The 18,041-nt window shown below is 60.4% G+C and overlaps 4 protein-coding genes across 5 annotated transcripts; 1 reads left to right on the forward strand and 3 right to left on the reverse strand.

Annotated features, from left to right (window-relative positions):
* Positions 1-92: 92 nt before the first annotated feature.
* PTX4 (pentraxin 4) lies at positions 93-2,787 on the reverse strand. The gene is made up of 2 exons (XM_041462530.1): positions 2,181-2,787; positions 93-2,055 (listed from the first exon to the last, which is right to left on the reverse strand). The coding sequence occupies exons 1-2, from the start codon at positions 2,307-2,309 to the stop codon at positions 793-795; spliced, it is 1,392 nt and encodes a 463-aa protein (XP_041318464.1). The 5' UTR covers positions 2,310-2,787; the 3' UTR covers positions 93-792.
* Positions 2,788-3,136: 349 nt separating this feature from the next.
* ECI1 (enoyl-CoA delta isomerase 1) lies at positions 3,137-9,146 on the forward strand. Of its 2 annotated transcripts, none has more exons than XM_041462616.1 (7): positions 3,137-3,276; positions 3,506-3,652; positions 4,635-4,762; positions 5,302-5,448; positions 6,312-6,433; positions 7,149-7,327; positions 8,646-9,146. In XM_041462616.1, exons 1-7 carry the CDS (start codon positions 3,237-3,239, stop codon positions 8,810-8,812), a joined length of 930 nt encoding a protein of 309 aa, XP_041318550.1. In that variant the 5' UTR covers positions 3,137-3,236; the 3' UTR covers positions 8,813-9,146. The 2 variants fall into 2 exon arrangements, with proteins under 2 accessions (XP_041318550.1, XP_041318551.1); XM_041462617.1 differs by having other exon boundaries at positions 5,302-5,397.
* LOC121350872 (deoxyribonuclease-1-like 2) lies at positions 8,768-12,565 on the reverse strand. Its single transcript, XM_041462618.1, has 8 exons — positions 12,419-12,565; positions 12,017-12,105; positions 10,924-11,007; positions 10,707-10,807; positions 10,520-10,632; positions 10,145-10,299; positions 9,926-10,022; positions 8,768-9,436 (listed from the first exon to the last, which is right to left on the reverse strand). Exons 1-8 carry the CDS (start codon positions 12,563-12,565, stop codon positions 9,386-9,388), a joined length of 837 nt encoding a protein of 278 aa, XP_041318552.1. The 3' UTR covers positions 8,768-9,385.
* Positions 12,566-14,261: 1,696 nt separating this feature from the next.
* On the reverse strand, positions 14,262-17,339 carry LOC121350878 (deoxyribonuclease-1-like). Its single transcript, XM_041462630.1, has 8 exons — positions 17,193-17,339; positions 16,614-16,702; positions 16,374-16,457; positions 16,134-16,249; positions 15,258-15,370; positions 14,812-14,966; positions 14,631-14,727; positions 14,262-14,334 (listed from the first exon to the last, which is right to left on the reverse strand). Exons 1-8 carry the CDS (start codon positions 17,337-17,339, stop codon positions 14,281-14,283), a joined length of 855 nt encoding a protein of 284 aa, XP_041318564.1. The 3' UTR covers positions 14,262-14,280.
* Between the last annotated feature and the right edge of the window lie 702 nt (positions 17,340-18,041).

Raw genomic sequence — 18,041 nt, forward strand, 5'->3', positions numbered from 1 at the left:
TTTCCGGCAAGGGCTTCGCGCCCGGACGGCGGCGGGACGGAATGGATTGGAATGGAATGGAATGGAATGGAATGGAATGGAATGGAATGGAATGGAATGGAACTAGACGGGCTGAGCGGGGCCCCGGTGGCGGCGGCTCGAGAGGTTGCGAGGCTCTGCCCCACGCACAGCCAGCCGGCAGCACGGCCCCACCGTCCCCGGGAACAAGGGGCTCAGGGAACGGCCGGAGCCGACGCTGCTCCAGCTCTCCCGGCACAGAACTCCGCAGAGCAGACGTTCGGGAGCGAGTGTGCTTCGCGTTACGGAGCAGCACAGCTCGGGTCAAAGCCCTGCCCCGCCGAGGAGCCCCGCGGGCCGGGGCAGCGCACGGCACCGGCGGCGGCGGCGCTGGCTCACCCCGGTCACGGGCTGTCCCGTGCCCCGCTTCCCCTGCTCTGACTCAGCGGCAGGGAACGAGCAGCGCCACCCGCTCCGGCTGCCCGCGCTGAGCAGCTCCTGGCCGGCTGTGAGCGGCACCGAGCGCTGCAGTGAATGAGCAGGACAGAGAGAAATTGGGTTTCTCTAACGTTAGGAGCATTTTAATAGGAACCATGGGCTGTACATCCTCTAGGAGCAGGCGACCTCTGGCTTTGGTCCCAGCTCTGGCTGCCAAGACCCCTTTCCCCCCCGGTGGTGCCGCTCCTGAGACGCCCTCCGTGCTGGGTGTCCCTTCACCCCGGGAGGATTCAGCTCGTGTCGAGAGCGGCACCATGAGCCAGCCGTGACCGCTGGTAGCCGCCACCGTTCCTGCTGTCAGCCTCGTCCAAGGCAGCGCTGGAGGCAGGGACACGCCGCCCTCCGCACCCCGCCCCGCAAGGAGGCATCGGCCAGCGTGAGGAGGGGGCCTCGGGGCAGCCCCCGCCCGGTCGCCATTCTGGCCACCTCCCCGGGCAGGAGGGCCCGTCTCCAGAGAGCGAAGCCAGCCAGGTGACCCACAAAAGCTTCTCCCGTGCCCAGATCCATGCTGGGGCCGTCCTGCCCCCGGCCCAGCACAAGCGAGCCACCAGCGGGAATTTCATAGCCCTGCTGGAAGCCGGAGCCGGCAGCCAGCAGCCTCCTGTCCACGTAGAAGCGGTACTGGCCCTGGCCGGAGCACCAGGTGAGGCACAGGTGGTGCCATTTGCCATCCAGGAGCGGCGCCACCGGGAGCTCCCGAAAGTGCCCGTGCCCCAGGATGAAACGTGCAGAGCCAGGGCGATCCCCACCGCGGCCATGCACGGCCAGCTCGTTGTGCCCGTCCTCGGAGGCGTAGGAGAGGAGAGCACCGAGGCGAGGGGCTGGGGTGGCCAGCCAGGCACAGAGTGACATCGCCCGCAGCCCCCGGTGCGGCCCCAGCCCCAGGACGGCCCCGTGCTCGGCGGAGGTGTTGGGGAAGAGCAGGACGGCACCGATGCGACAGGCGGGGGAGGGGGGCACCGGGGCGGGGGGGCCGTGCCTGGCCTCTCCCGGCTGCCGGGGGGCTGGGGGCTGCTCCTGGGGACCCGTGGTTACGGTGGGGAGCACCGCTGCCATGGTCTGGGGTGCTGGTTCTGCATCCCGAGGACTCTCCTCATCCTCCCCGGGCGCTCCACCGGGCCCGGCAGCAGCCGGCAGCCAGTGCCCTTCCTCCTGCCGGTGCTGCTGCCACCGCCTCGTCTTCGGCCGGCGGGGGCTGGGGGTGCTGAGGACAGCCTGGCCCGGTGGCTGCTGCTCCAGCTGCCTGCCCCGGCTGCGGGCGGCGTCTGGCAGCCCGTGCGGTTCGGTGCCAGCCTCCAGCGGTGCGGCCGGCGGGTGGGTGAGCAGGCGGTGTGGGCTCAGGGCACCCACTGTCCCCTCCAGCCTCTTCAGCCTGCGGCGCAGCCGCCGGCCAGCAGTGGCCAGGCGGGCCAGCTCCGCACCCAGGGCGGCCCGGGCGGCGTCGGCCGCCTCCGCCTGCTCCGCCAGCGCCTGGAAACGTCCGTCGATGTTGTAGGAGATGTTGTAGTTGCTGGCGATGCTCTGGAGATGGTTCAGTGTCACCTCCTGGAGCCGGAGAAACTGCAAGGGAGTGGGATGATGTGGGGCGAGCCCACGCCTCCGTGCCGAGTCCCTGCCCCACCCAAAATGCCGGGTGTCCCCTGGCACAGGCTGGGCAGCACCCCCTCCCTGCCCCGGGCACCCACCTGCTCCTCCAGGCGCCGCAGCCGCAGGAGCAGGGGCCCGGGGCGGGCCAGGGGCCCCGGTGCTCGGGTCAGGCCGCCCTGCAGGGCGGCAGCGAGGATCAGGCAGAGGGGCAGTGCCATCCCCGCCATCCCGCGGCCGGACGCTTTCTGCCTGCACGGCAAGGCCGGCCCTGCCCCCGTGGTGTCCCCCCGGGCAGCCTCCACCACTGATGAGATCCGCAGCCGCCGCTGGCACGGCCCAGCACCGGGGCTCCCAGCGCCGAGGCCCCGGGCCAGGCTCTGCGGGGGCGGCTGGCCCGGCCCTGAGCTCCCGGTGCTCCGCGTCCCGCGGCAGGGGCCGGGCCGGGGGCATCCTGCTGTGAGGTGGGGAAAGGTGTGGGGGGATCCTGGGCACGTGGCTGGATGCGGGGCAGGTCGGACGGAATGGTCAGTGCCGGCAGGACAGGACAGGAGAGCACAACACAGGACAGGACAGAACAGAACAGGACAGGGCAGACAGGACAGGAGAGCACAGGACAGGGCAGGACAGGACAGGTCAGTCAGGTCAGATGGAAGCTGTCAGTGCCGACAGGACAGGAGAGAGCAGGGCAGGGCAGGACAGACAGGACAGGAGAGCACAGGGCAGGGCAGGACAGACAGGACAGGAGAGCGCAGGGCAGGGCAGGGCAGGACAGACAGGACAGGAGAGCGCAGGGCAGGGCAGGGCAGGACAGACAGGACAGGAGAGCACAGGGCAGAGCAGGGCAGGACAGGAGAGCGCAGGGCAGGACAGGAGAGCACAGGGCAGAGCAGGGCAGGACAGACAGGACAGGAGAGCACAGGGCAGAGCAGGGCAGGACAGACAGGACAGGAGAGCACAGGGCAGGACAGACAGGACAGGACAGGGCCGGTCGCACTGAGCGGTCAGCGCCGGCCGGACAGGGCGGTGCGGCAGGGCCGCCACGAGGGGGCAGCACGTGCGCGCAGCAGCGCCCCAGGTGGGCGTGGCTTCAATGCGGAGCAGCGGGGCCCCGCCCTCTCCTTGGCCCCGCCCCGTACCCTTGAGCCCGGCACAAGATGGCGGCTGCGACCCTCGCCCGCCGGATCGGCCGCTCAGGTGCGCCCGGACCCTGCCCCGACCGCTCCCTGCGGCGGGCTCGGCGTGTCCCCGAGCCCTGCTGCCTCTCTGTGCCCCTCCCTTACCGTCAGGGTGTTCCACGTGTCCCCCTGCCGTGGGTTGGGGTGTCCCCGTGTCCCTCCGTGTCCGTGCGGAGCGGTTTTGGGGAGCGCACCCCACAGCTGTGGGGGCTCTGCTCTTCCCGTCCTTACCTGTCTGTGTCCCCCAGGTGTGCTGCCCCTGTGCTGCCGCCTCCCGGCGTGGGACAGGGCCACCCGGCCGCCCTCCAGCCCCCTGCAGCCCCCAGGGCTCCCGCTCGCCCCGTGTCGTTCCTTCAGCAACAACAGGATCCAGGTGGAGCTGGACGAGAGCTCAGGTACGGCGGGTGGCACCTCTGCGGTGTCACCTCAACCCACGGGCACTGTGGGGCACAGGCAGCGTCCCTTCCACCCCTGTCCCCTGGCATGTGTGGCTCTGGGCATGAAAAGTCACCAAAGCCCCAGGTGTTGGAGCTGCAGCTGCTTTGGAGGCTCAGGAAGAAGTGTTTGGGCTTGGAAGTCTCACCAGTTGTGGGTACTTCAGGTGGTTGGTGGTACAGACAAATCCTGGCTGTCATTGTCCCTGCCTGTGCATTGTCCCCTCTCTCGGGGTCCCTGGTTTGGGCACCTGGTAGAGTGGCAGTGCTCCATCAGGGAAGAGCTGTTGGGAATTGCTGTGACCTGGCTACCAGGAATAGCTGTCACGTGCCCATGCTCCTGCACTGAACAAAGGCTCCCAAGCCTCTTCCTGTGGCTTCCCAGGTCCTGCTTTCGGGTGCCTGGGTGTCCTCGTGCTGTTCCCAGCTGGGCATGGCTGCAGCACCCGGGCTAAGCACTCCGGGAGAGCCTTTGGGTAGGGTAGTGCAGCGTGGGCAGGGACACGGGCTCAGAGCCCTTCCCGTGGTGCTGACAGGCTCCCAGCAGGTGTGTGACCCCCTGGACACAGGCTGTTTGCTGTGACAGAGGCTGCAGGCTCGGCCTTCCCCACTGAGCCCAGAGAGAAGGGAACTGCCTGGCACCGTGACCCGGAAGGTGGCTGGGCTTTGGGACACGTAGGGTGCCACCACACATGGCCTGGCCTGTGCTCCAGTCCACCACCCGCTGAGTGACCCTGGCTTGTGGGTGGATCTGGGCAAAGACAGGACCTTGCTCTTGGCTCTGCTGCTCTGGAAACTTTTAAACAGCCAGGAGTGCTGTTGAGTGGGAGCGGGAAGACACAGTTTGGTGAGGGAAACAGGGAGGTGGGTGAAGCTCCCCTGGGCAGGGCAGTGTGAGCTGCTGTGGGGGGATGTCTGATGTCCCTGTGTGTACCCTGCACAGGTGTTGCCATGATGAAGTTCAAGAGTCCCCCAGTCAACAGCCTCAGCCTGGAGTTCCTCACAGAGTTTTCCATAAGCCTGGAGAAGCTGGAGAACAACCGAGCCTGCCGGGGTGTGATCATCACCTCTGTAAGGGTTTGCTCCTCTTTGGGTCACTGGCAAGGGAGGGCCCCAGGCCTTGGATTGGCTCAGGGAAGAGGGGAGGGCCCTCTTGGAAGGGCCATGATCTTTCTTCTGTGCCCTTTTCTAGCAGAAGAACGACAACTAAGTGTTGTGCTTTGTCATGAAAAATTAAATCTGCTTACCTGCCAACCTGACACATCCTGTGATACCTCCTGGCTCACCCACAGGGAGCTGCTGGGAGTGTAGTGTGGGGACAAGGTGGTGCCTGGCAATGGGACAGGACAGGTTTTGTGCTGTGTGGCTGATGTACTCACACAGGGACCCTGACTCTGTCCTGCTTGTGTTGCAAGCAGAGGCCCAGCACTGCATGCCATGGTAATGGGATAATCCAGGCAGTGGGAGCATGGGGAAGATATTTTCAGAACCCCAAAAGACCCTGATTTATAGCACATATTCATCACTTTGCCTTCTTCCAACTGCCAGGCCGAGAGCTAAGGGATCCTTCCCTGGGACTCTCAGTGACCTCTGCCTTTTCCCAATTCCAGGCTGTTCCCAAAATATTCTCCTCTGGCCTGGACATCACCGAGATGTGTGGGAAGAGCACAGAGCACTACACAGAGTTCTGGAGAGCCGTGCAGGAGGTGTGGCTCCGGCTCTACGGCTCCAACATGGTCACAGTGGCTGCAGTCAACGTAGGTCCTTTGGGCCCGCCTTCCTCGGGGTGGCATTGCCACCTGCTGCGGCTGCTGTGGGCTGTGTGGGCAGGGACAACTGAAAAACCAGGCTGAAATTCATCCAGGGATGTATCTGTTGGGGTGTTCAGGCAAAACTCCTGTCTGTCAGTTCTGTGGGGTGTGGGAAGGTATGGGAGCGTGGGATGCTGCAGGCTCTGTGTAAGCTGGAGGCACTGCTGGGTTACATTTCAGCATTTCCAGCAGGTTTTGCTCCTCCAACTGGGGTTTTTGGCCAGCAGGGAAGTGCTGCTGGAGTCGTTGTGTCCATGGATGGGTCATTACATTTTTGGTATCTTGTTTTCATTTTCCAGGGCGGTGCTGCCCTGGCAGCTCACGCTGGTGTCTGTCCACAGCCCCCCACTGAAGGCACTTGGGTTTTCTCTCAGGCATCCTGTGCAGGGCTGAGCAGCATTGAGCCGTGGAAAAGATGGTTACAAATGGAAGGGAAATCTTCCTTATGAGGGGGGTGAGGCCCTAGAACATGTTGCCCAGAGAAGCTGTGGCTGCTCCATCCCTGGAAGTGTCCAAGGCCAGGCTGAAGTTCTGAGCAACCTGATCTAGTGGAAGGTGTCCCTGCCTGTAGCAGGGGGCTGGGAATGAATTGGGCTTTAAGGTGCTTTCCAACCCAAACCCCCCTGTGGTTCTATAAAACCCTGATAAACATCAGAAATCTTCTTTAGGACTGTTTGGAATTAGGTGACTAGCAATTTGGGGGACATCTGCTCTGTCTTCCTGGTGTCTTCTGTGCTCTGGAGTGATCAGCAAGGCTGGGGGGTGTTTGTAACCATGTCCTGGACTCACTCTGTCCTTCTCTCTGCCAGGGGTCCAGCCCGGCCGGGGGCTGCCTTGTTGCCCTGTCGTGTGACTACAGGATCATGGCAGAGAACCCCAAATTCAGCATTGGCCTGAACGAAGCCCAGCTGGGCATTGTGGCTCCCTTCTGGTAGGCCAGTGCCTCCCAATTCTAATATCATGTGTAGATCTCTGGAAAGACTTCCTCTTCAAGGGGTTAATTAGTCACTTGAGCTGGTCATGGCAGTGTGGTTTGTGTGTCAGGGGTCAGGTATTTGCAGCTGCAGGAGATGACACCTCATTTCTGTCCTGTCCTGCAGGAATCTGGAAAGCTTTCAGGCTGCAGAATGTGCTCACATCCCGTACCAAGGACCTCAGTTCTGGCCCTGCAATTAACTCCAGAGCTAGTGCTGGGAGATCTCATGTGTCAGGCTCCGTCTGGGAATAGGCTTTTCTCTGGGTACACACTGTGTACCTGCACAATCCCATCCTATGGAGATCTCTGAAAGCACAGGGGCACTAAGATACTGACACTCAGGCCCTTGTTTGCCCTAGGAATGTATAAATGTACTGTTGGGAAGGAGCTTTCAGTCACAGCAAGTGGGTACCCACAGGCACTGAAAGTAAAAAGAGCAGCTTTTTTACAGAGGAGAGGGAACTCTCTTGGGGTACTACCAAAAATGGCTCTTCTCACACCATTTTCACATGGTGACTGAGCCCACAGCTGCTGTTCAGAGCACTGAACCTGAGGAGAGGGACCAGGATGCTCTCAGAGCCCTGAGTGGGGAGTGGGACCAGGGTGCTGTCAGCTCTTGATGTCTGGGTGAGCTGCCCCTGAGCATGGCTTTCCCTCCCATCTCTTGCAGGTTTAAGGACACGTTTGTGAATGTTGTGGGACAGCGAATTGCTGAACGCTCCCTCCAGCTGGGCTCCCTCCACCCTGCACCTGAGGCCCAGAAGTTGGGCCTCGTGGATGAGCTGGTGCCAGAGGAGAAGCTCATGGAGAAGGCTGCAGCTGTCATGGCACAGTGGCTGGCCCTTCCTGGTAAACTTCTGGCAGAAGAGGAGGGGACCTGGTCTGAGTGGGAAGTGCTGGTGCCTGGAGCTGTGTTTTTCCATTGAAAGGGGAGGTTTGGATGGCTGGGAGGTAGGAAAGCTCAGCCCAGCGGTCCCAGCAGCCTTGGGCTAACAGTGACACTGTGCTAACGTTCAGGGCACGTTGCTCCAGCTCAGCTCGTCCTGCCAGCCCTGCTGAGTCAGTCTGGAGGTGTCTGAGCTCCACAGACAAACCGAATCTCTGTCTGTCAGTGGAGGTGTTAGCCCAGGAAAGCTGCCATGGAGCTGAGTGAACAGGCTGGCTGAGAGCTCCTGGGTGGCTGCCAGGCTGCTTTCGTGGTCTGAATCAACTCTTGGCACTCTGGATGGCAGTGATGGGGGTGTGGATGAGGACAGGCAGACAGCACAGGCATCGTATGTTTGGGCTGCTCCGTGACTGCAGCACAAGGCTCCTGGGCTTGGAGAGGGCTCTCCACAGATCTCCCCATGCCGCCTCTCCTCCTTGCTGTCCTGGTGTTGGAGTGACACCTCACCCTCCAAACTGGGGAGCATATTTCAGCTGTGCCCTATCCTGACTTCCAGGAAGTCCCGTGCAGATCCTTTCCCTAAATCAGAGCTGTGTCTGGGTGCAGGTGGCTTCAGCACCCGGGTGCTGGAGCAATTCAGGGTTCCCAGTGTGTGGATGGAGGGGGTCAGTCCTCATTTCATTGTCACAAAGTGTGTGAATAAAACATCTGTGCAGCAGATATGCTGCCACATCACTGCACCTGGCTCTGTGAGGGTGTGAGCAGATATGTGCTCAAGGCCTAGCTCCACCAGCCCCTGCTGCTCCAGCAGCGTCCACATATCCATGTGGAATGGCACAGGCTCAGGGATGAGCTCGAGGGAAGTGTTGCTGGCTTTTGTACAGCATGGTTGGCAGGAGCAGACTGTCTTGCAGGGATTGAAGGAATTGGTTCAGCTTAGAGCCATAGCAGTTTCAAATACGGAATGTTGTTTGATTGCTGGTATGTATTGGAGGTGGACATTGGGCTCTGGAGGGTACAGAAAGAATGAAGTACACAACTTTTTGTCGTCTTTGCCAGTAGATCAGTCATTTCCCCACTGAGCAGTACAACTATAATTTATTGTATGAGAATTTATCCAGTTCAGCTCCCAGCTGATGGGTTTCTCTTACCCCTTTCCCTGCTGCTTTCAAGAGCACTTTGCTGTGGGAACTATCCCATTAGACCTGCATTTGGTGGCATTGAGAGCTGGTCAGGGGTGAGAACAGGGCGTGTTCCTCATCCTTGCTGTCCTCTCTGCAGACCATGCCCGCCAGCTCACCAAGACCATGATGAGGAAGGCGGTGTTGGACCGCCTGGTAGCTCACCGGGAGGAAGACATCAAGAACTTCGTCAGCTTTGTCTCAAAAGAGTCCATCCAGAAGTCCCTTCGCATGTACATGGAGATGCTGAAGAAGAGGAAGAGCTAAGGATCCAGCTGGTCCCTGGGAGGTCGAGTCACCCTCTGAAACGCTGCAGTAGCTGTTGGTCTCACAGCGAAGCCACCTGCAGTGCCAGCAGTTGGTGACATGCACCTGCTCCCACAGCCGCCCAGCTGCCTCTTCGCTTTGTGCCTGTAGAGTGCCTGACACCACTGCTGCCTTCCCTAAGGGCAGGGAGAGCCCACCCAGCCCCCCGAGGAATGGACAGGGACAGGGTCTCAACACACTGTGGTCTGAGCCTGGTGGTCCTTGGATGTCCTCCCTCCTGTCCAACAGTTAATCGTGAAATGAGGTTTGTCAATAAATCTTCAATGAGGTAGGAGATGGGTGCTTTGTTCCATGGCTTGTCTGTGGTCACAGTGTCCTGGCTGGTGGCCTGTCCCCAGGCTCTGGTTCATGGTGGGCTGGGGGGTCTGGGCACAGCCAGCTGCCATCCTTCTCCAGACCGGGATCTGGGGCAGCCCATGCACATGACTTGCGGATGGGGCTGAGTGGAACAACTTCATGGGGATTGCTGGTGGGAGCTGGAGCTGGATCCTGGTCTGTGGCTGCAGGAGGAGCTCAGGCTGCCAGCTTCACCTCGACTGGGTAGTGGTCACTGACTGCCAGGGCCTGGAGGAAGGCAAGAGGTGGGAGATGTTCAGTGAGCCACTCACCCCTCACTCTGCTGCTGGGGCTCGCAGGGCAGTCACTTGCCCTGCCAGAACCTTCTGCTTGCTGGAGGGGGCACACTGTCCTCAGCCCCAAGACACTCGACACACAAAGCTCTCATGGAGAGGTGCCCAGGTGTGGCTTGGGTGGGCACTGGCAGGGTGCCCCCTGCCCTCCAAGCCCCCATGTCTCATCTGGGGGCTCTGTGCCAGTGATGGGTTGTTGAAGGTTGGCTTGGGCTTGAGTCCTGCCCATGGAAGACAGTAAAAAGCCCTGTGCATCTCTTCTCTTCCCAATGGGGACAGGCAGTGACCCCAAATCCCTTGTCCTGTTTCCACCTTTGGGTCCCTTGTTACCTTGAGCCCCTCAAAGAGACACGGACAGCTCTGCAGCTTGGGCCAGCTCAGCTTTGGTGCCTGCTAGAGCCCCAAATGTGTGATCCTGGCTCACCTCGTCCTGGTCCAGCTGGAAAGCGCGCTGGAAATTGTAGATACCAGCTGAGTTGGAGAGGATGCCTCTCTTCAGCTTGTTGCCACACACCACGATCCTGCAGGGGAGATGTGGATGCATGGTGGGTGCCACTCCTGCCTCTGCTGGTAGCGCAGGGCAGGCAGGGGGCCGCCGGGGTGCCAGGGAAGGGGACAGTGGTGCCGTGGTGGCAGTGCTGACCTGTCATAGGCGCAGTCTGACTTGCCCACGGTGGTGTCGGCGCTGTCGGGGATCAGCCACTTGAAGATGTCGCTGGTGCGCAGGCGGATGGACGGCCAGTCACTTGGCTGGACGTAGGAACAGTCGGCATTGAAGTCCCCCAGGAACATCATATTCTGCAGAGGAGATGGGAGATGTGGGTGGTGGGCTGTTCCTGCCACCAGCCCACCCATGGCAGTGGCAAGGACCACCCTGTCACAGGGCAGGAACAGGGTTCTCACCCCACCACTCCTGCACCAGCTGCGCTCGCCTCAAAGCAGGGTCCCAGTGTGGGTCAAACAGACCCTGGGGCTCAGTGCCCAACCTCTGTGTCCCCCCAGTGCTGGTGACACTCACATCAGTCCCCCACTTGTCAATGATGGCCAGGTAGACGTCGTAGAGCGCATCAATCTCAGCGACAGCATCATGTGGGGCCGAGTGCAGGGGCACCAGCACAAACTCCTTCACCTCTGCCAGGGGAGAGGGATGTCAGCCCCACGGCCACCCTATGCCACAACCAATCGCCACTGGTTCCCCCACTTACTCGTGCTGGGTGCTGAGACCCTCAGGATGAATGGCTCCCGGCTGAAGACATCCTGGGGGTCCTCATATTGGTAGGTGTCCACCACAGACACAACATCTGTCCTGTGGAAACAAAAGGATGGTGACCCTGGGACTTGGTACAGCCCCTTTGTCCCCTCCATGGTGCTGGTGGCCCTGCAATGCCATGGCACAGGCAGCAGCACTGCCAGCCCCGTTACCTGTAGATAAACAGGTACATCTCCTTGTAGTTCTCCCGTCCCAGGGGGCCACTGATCTCATAGTCATATTGGGATGTGGATGCGCTGCAGAGACACAAAGGCAGAACAATGATGTGGCTGGGACCATCCTGGGTTGGCTTTGGCATGTCCAGGAGCTGGGTGGCCCCAGGGTTTGCACCAGCTGGTCCTGTTCTAGAGTCCCCATGGTTCACTGTGTCCTGGTTGTGGGGTGACATGATGTATAGCAGCTCTGAAGCCCCCAGTGCCTCTCCCCTAGGTGGCTCCTTGGGCACAGCATGACGTGGGGCGGCTCCTGCCACCCTTTCTCTGCAGGGACATTCCTCACCTTCATTTGCAGCAGAGCTAAATTAGGTCAGTGAGCAGCCTGGGGCTCTGCAGCACCCAGCGTCACCCTCCCTGCCCTGGCTGCTTTGTGGCCATGCTGGAGGGGACACGGAAGGGGTGAGGACATGGGCTGGGCACTCCTGCTCAGGCACACAAGCTGCCTTTAGACATGGCAGCAGCAGCTTCCGCATGGTCCCGAGCCGTGCCCTCTCCCAAAACTGGGTCAGCACCTAGCTGGTGGAGGGGCTGCCACCCTGCTGTGGCCAGTTTTAGCCCACCTCAGCAGCCCCTTTTCCTCATAAGGTGCCAGAACCACCCCCTTCAAAGCATGATCCACTGCTGTGCCCATCCTGGGATCCCCTGGCCGCTCACAGGGGACCCCAGGTCCTGGGGGTGCAAGGTCTACCTGTCCCTTCCTCCCCCTCTCTTCCTTCTGCCCTGTCCTGTTGAATTTTGGAGACAGAGCTTGCCAGAGCTGTAGTTCCTTTCCATCCTGCATGCTCTGGTGAGCTTACAGCTTTCAGAAGGGATTTGTATCACCTGTATCCCCATTCCCTTCACTGGGTTACTGCCAGTGTTGTTTTCAGCGCCTCCTCCTTGCCCCAGCACATTTCTCCTAATGTCCTATTTTCTTCTTTTCCGAAAATAAACTCTGTGTTGATGGATAACTCTTTTTTTGCCTCTTACTGCTCAGGCAGCCTGGCTTTCCCTGCTGGTGCTGCCATCCCAGTCCCAGCCCCTCTTGTACCTGTTGAGCTGCTCCATGAGCTCGGTGACGGCGCTGAGGTCGGAGTCGCGCACCTCCTGCACCAGCACCACATCGTAGCGGCGCAGGACCTGCGAGGCCGAGGGGGACAGCTCAGGGTGAGTCTCCCACCCATCTCCCAGCCTCCCAGCCAGGGACATGGCTCCAACTTCAATACCATGGGGACTTGCATGTCCCTTGGGGCCAGAGCAGATGTCCCCAGCGGGGCTCAGAGGGACTGTAGGTTGTGCCTGACACCCCAGCAAGCCTTCATCCATCCAGGCAATCCCCAGCACTGTGATGCTGTCCCATCCTCAGCCACATCCCCATGTCTCTGACACAGGAGCCCTGTTGGGGTCTGTCCCAGCACACAGCCCACCCCCAGGGTGCACTGGCTGTACTCACGTTGGTGATGATCTCTGCCACTTCCTTGTTGGACATCTTGGTGTCACCGAAGGCCTGGATGTTGAAGGCACCGATGCGCAGCATGGCAGTGGCTGGGCACAGGAGAGCCACAGCCAGCAGGGACAATTCCAGTGTCACAGTCCCCATTCTTCCAGGATTGATGCTGGGGCACAGGGTTGCAGAGGTGGGAGATGAACTCGGAACACTATTTTGAGTTTGGGGTAGAGGAAAAAAACATGCAGATCCTTCCAAAGTCCTGGTGTGTGACGGTGTGTCATGGTGGGCATTGCCCAGAGCAGGCTGCAGAGCTGGTGTGGGCAGTCTGCCAGCTCACCACTCCCAGAAGAAGATAAATCCTGTCTCACTGCTCTGAGTCTGCCTCTTCCAGCTCCAGGGATCGCCCAGCTCCACTCCCCCACCAGGATGTCTTCGCTGTCACCAGCCCCATCCACCACCGCCAGCATTCCAGGCACCCCAGGCTGTTCCACATCCTTGAACTTCACCACAGCCCCCACTGCTGGAGTAAGGAGCGACTCCTCATCCCAACTTTTCCCAGTTCATCCCAGTCCCACCTGTTTGCAGTTGAAGGCACCAAGCCTGGACCCGTCCTTACCTCACTGAGCGCGCAGCACCTCTGCCCTGCCGGCAGCAGGACGGGCGGCTTTATTCCCAGCCGAGGTGCCGGCAAAGCAGGATGAGTCGGACACCCCCTGGAGGTTTTGACATAACTTTGAGCTCCTTCCCACATTGGGAAACCAAAAATCCCACAGGGCAACAGGGTGGGGCAAGCCCAGCCATCCCTGCGCTGACACAGCAAAGGACGGACAGGGAGACTTGGGAATGCTGGGGCATCCCTGTGGGACTGGATGGTATGTGGAGCTTGGGGGGCTGCCATCTGAGGTGGCAGCTAGACCACAGAATGGGCACAGTGGCCAGGCAGGAGGTGAAGGGCACTGGCCTTAATTGGGTGATTCAGACAGAGTAATTAGAGGGAAGAGAAGGAAATGGCCAGTGTGTGGGTCAGGCAGGTGAGCACCACCAGCCATGGCAAGAGGGGATGGCTGCGAACCCCTGCAGCAGCCCCAGTGTCACCCAGAACAGCCCCACTTGTGACCCAAAGTAGTCCCAGGAGGGCTGGCATTCCCCATGCCAGTCCATGGCATCACCATGGCCCATGGCATCACCCCAGGATGACAACGGAGCTGGCTCTGGCAGCTGCTCTTGCCAGGACTTGCCAGGCTCTCATGTGCACATCCAGGTTTTGTATCCCCACACCCAGTCTCGGGATGAGTCCCGTGTCCCTCGGTGCTGTGGCGGCACTGAAACCCCCTGGGAAGCACCAAGCCCCCTGGGAGCTGACTCACGTCCTCCCTGCACCCTGTCAGTGCCCTGTCAGCGTGTGTGTGAGGGAGAGCCCCACAGCCAGGCAGGCTCTGTCAGGACGTGGCCCTGTGAGCTGGCGGAAGAGCATCCTGCACCCTGGAAAGGCTGGAGGCCCCAGCCCTGTTCCAGAGTCCTGGCTTTTGCCATCATCAGCTGAGAGGGAAGCAGCGCTCACCACCCCATGGGTGCAGGTGTCTTGATGGCAGGAGCCCTGAGACCTCCCTGTCTCTCTGTCAGGGGGCTGAGGGGCTGGGGCACCAGGAGCTGCTGGGGATACTGAAGGGACCTCCCTTCCAGAGCTGCAGAGGCAGAAAAGGCTCATTTTTAATGGAAGCAGAAAGCAAAACACTTCCACAAGAGCTCAAGGACTCCTTGCAGAGACAGCGGGCAGCTTGGCTGGCACCAGTGGCGCGTGGGCTCCCACAAGGGATGCAGGTGTGTGCTGAGGTGTCCTGGCAGCCACTGGTGTGGGGACAGGCTCAGCGGGCTTTCAGGGTCACCTCCACTGGGAAATGGTCGCTGACAGCCAAAGCCTGCGTATGGGGGAGAGCAGAGTCACCCTGACCACAGTCAACTCATAAACCCTGAGCTCATCTGGGCCCACTGCCACTTTCATGGCTGGCTAGGACCCCAACGCTCCACTCCAACCCCCAAAATTTAGACTGTACCCCAAAATGCTCAATCTGAAGGGTTGATTCTGTACAACAGCTGGGGTCAGGCTACCCTTAGGTGCACCTTTGGGAAGAGGGAGCCCTCCCACGCTCCTAGGAGCTATGGTGAGACAGATCTCAATGCTGGTGGGCTCATGCCCCACCCGCCCCTCACTCACATCCTTCATCTGGAGGTGGAATTTCTTCTGGAAGTTGTTGATGGTGGCAGAGCCAGGTTCAATGTCTTGGCGCAGGGCAGTGCCACAAGCGATGATGCTGCCGAGGCATCACAGGGGTGTTAGTGCCCACCAGTCCTCCCCATGCCAGCCCCTCTGTGCCAGCCCTGGCCACGGCACCCACCGGTCATAGGCGCAGTCGGTGTCGGCCACGGTGGTGTCGGCGCTGTCGGGGATGAGCCACTCGCAGGCGCAGAGGGAGCGCAGGCGGATGGACGGCCACTGGGAGCTGGTCACGTAGGAGCAGTCAGCGTTGAAATCACCCAGGAAGATCATGTCCTGCAGGGCAGAGCACTGAGTCCCTGCCCACTCACCTTACAGGGCAGCAAGGTCTCCCTAAAATCTTAAGGGAGATTTCTTGATCTACAAACCCCCCTGAGGTGACCCAGTGTGCAGGGAGAAGCCCCCAGTAATGGCAGGAGGGCCATCCAGCAGCTCCCTGCCTGAAGACTGCTGGGCTGGCACCTGCTCTGATGGGTACAAGAGGCCTCCTGTTCATCAGGGACATGTTCATCCCACCTGCCCACCTGGCTGCCCTGGGGAAGAGCCAAGCTCCCCAATGCTGCTTACGTTGGTCCCCCACTTGTTGATGACATCGGAGTAGACATCGTAGAGCGCGTCGATCTCCTGTGCTGCGTGGCTGGGCTCCGAATGCAGAGGCACCAACACGAACTCCTGCACCTCTGCAGGACAGCTGACCATCAGCCCCTGGCTTAGTGCAACCCCTGAACAGGGAATAGGAACCCCAGGAAACCACCCCAGGCCAAGCCACAGCTACTGGCCAGGAAAAGCAGTTGAAGGGAAAGGGTGTGTTGATTTTGGTGCTGTGCCTGCCCCTCAGACTAGAAATTCCAGTGGGGAGCTGCATGCCTTTGTGCATTGTTTGGGGTTTGCTGCTTGTTTCCCATTAGCATTTGCAAGCCAATATGGTTTTGGGCAGGAGATGGGATAGTGTGTGTGCCCTGAGGAGATTCTCAGGAGATGCAGGTGATGGCAGGGGGTAGGCAGTGGAACAAATTGGGAAATGGGACATGATGGGAGATATAAGGGATGGGGGATGATAGGTGATAGGAGATGGTACATGATGGGAGATGGCACCCAGCCAGAGGAAGTAGGTAGTGGTATATGGCACAAGATGGGACGTAGCACGTAATGGTATGTAGGACACAATGGGAAGCAGCTGGAGAGGTGAAATGGCACATAACTGGAGAGAACTCATGGTGGGAGATGACAGGTGATGGGAGGTAAGAGATGGCACATGGTGGGAAACAACAGGGGTTACTGGCCATGCTGAGCAGGGACATAGGACCCCTGGGCACCCATGGGTGGGACCCTGGTGGAGGCTTGCAACCCCCCTATGCTTGGCAGGCACAGCTCTGGGCTCAGCCCTGCGTGGAGGGGACCCTGTGCCAGGTCTGGGCATCCCCCAAGGTTGGCTCTACTCACGTGTGGTGGGTGAGGAGAACTTCACAATGAAGGGCTCCCTGCTGAAGGTGTCAGTCCCACAGGGTTCGCAGCCATCATCGTAGTAGTAGCTTCCCAGCACGGAGACCATGTCTGACCTGAGGGAGGAGAGCAGGGCAGCCCCCAGCACTGCTCCTGCCACAGCCAGGGCCCCCAAAGATACCCATCTCCTTTGGGGGCTGCTGGGGAGGGCAGCAGGTGACATCTGGCAGCATCCCTTACCTGTAGATGAAGAGGTACTGCTCCTTGTAGGTGCCCCGACCCAGGGGGACGCTGACCAAAAAGTCGTATGGGTGCTCCCCAGCACTGGGAGCAAGTTGTGGAGAGGGTGAGAGGAGGCTCCTGGTGCTTCCCAGCATCCACCAGGCTCTCTCCAGCTGAGCCAGAAGTGCCCTGGTGTGGCTGGAATCACCCCCCCAGAATCCCTTTGCAGTCACTCCCACACCAAGCCCTTGGGGTCACCTGTTGAGCTGGTCCATGAGGTCATTCACAGCACTCAGGTCGGCATCCCGGACCTCCTGCACCAGAACGATGTCGTACTCCGACAGGATCTGGGGGGACAAGCTCAGAGGTGCTCTCCCCTGGCCAGGAGCTGCTCTGGGGGGCCCCTGTGGTTGCCTGTTCTGGCCTGCAAAGGCTCCCAGGTTGGCAATGGAAGGGCAACAGGGACCTCAGGGCCAGGGAGGGGGCCCCTGTGTTGGTGTGCTCTGGCTTGGAAGGGCCCTGTCTGTCCACCACCCCCCTGTCCAGCAGCTGCTCCAAGGGAGGAACCTGGGCAGCATCAAATCCACCCAGCCTTGACTGGGGACCAGCAAGGGTGGAGATGGCCTGAGATGGAAGATGGTGATGGGGGAAGAGCAGGTGAAGGTAGATGAAGGCCAGGGGGATGGATGGATGGATGGATGGATGGATGGATGGATGGATGGATGGATGGATGGTTGGATGGATGGATGAATGGATGAAGCAGGTGTCCCACTGCCCAAGCTGGCTGCATCCCCAAGAGCAGAGCATGTCCAGGCCTGCTCCTCCCCCGCTACTCACAGAGACGATGATATTTGCCACGGTCTGGTTGGACAACTTGGTGTCCCCAAACGCTTTGATGTTGAAGGCACCAATCTTCAGCGTGGTGGCCACGTGCAGCAGGAGAGCTGCGACCAGCAGCGACAGCACCAGCCTCGAGGCTGCCATCCTGTGCAGAGGTGCAGAAGGGGCTCAGCCCTCCTGGCTGGGAGAGGGATTTGGGGCAGACAACAGGGATGACCAGGGTATTCCCACTGGCCATACTGGTTTCACTGGGAGGCACCTGTTTTCTAAAGGGACCATCAGGATGCAGGGATTGTACACCTCTGTTGCATGGGGCCTCATCCTACCTGTCCCTCCTGGAAGGAGGCAAGGTCACTCACAAGGCTGGAGTGGAAAATTCCCTGGCCAGCAAGTAAATGCCTTTTCACAGTGACACAGAGCAGTCACTTCCTCATTCTCCATGAGGAAGAGCTCAGCCTGGACACCTCTTGTGGCCTGGGTCTGGTAGCAGTGGCCAGGGACCCCAAAATCCCTTGGCTTGTGCCTCTCCCACCTTTCTCTGGATCAGTGCCAGACAAAAGACATCAGCTATGCTGGGACAGAGCAAGGAACAGATCCTCCCTGACACCCCTCCCCACCTTCCTCACTGCCTGCAGCATCCTCACCTGGGGTAACCTGCCCCTCCCCTGCCCCCCGTTCCCCAGCAGTGCCCCTGCCCCATCCTCACCCAGCTGGCTCCCTCAGGACCCTCTGCAAAGGCAGTGCTGCAGCTCCCACCCACGGGGAAGGCGTTTGGGAAGTATTTCCCGTGGCACTCGGCTGCCTTGGGGTAATATTTCACCAGCGTGTGGGATCTGAGCCCTGAGC

Source organism: Pyrgilauda ruficollis, unplaced genomic scaffold (genome assembly GCF_017590135.1).
Source record: "Pyrgilauda ruficollis isolate IOZ18807 unplaced genomic scaffold, ASM1759013v1 scaffold16, whole genome shotgun sequence".
Lineage (NCBI taxonomy): Eukaryota > Metazoa > Chordata > Aves > Passeriformes > Passeridae > Pyrgilauda > Pyrgilauda ruficollis.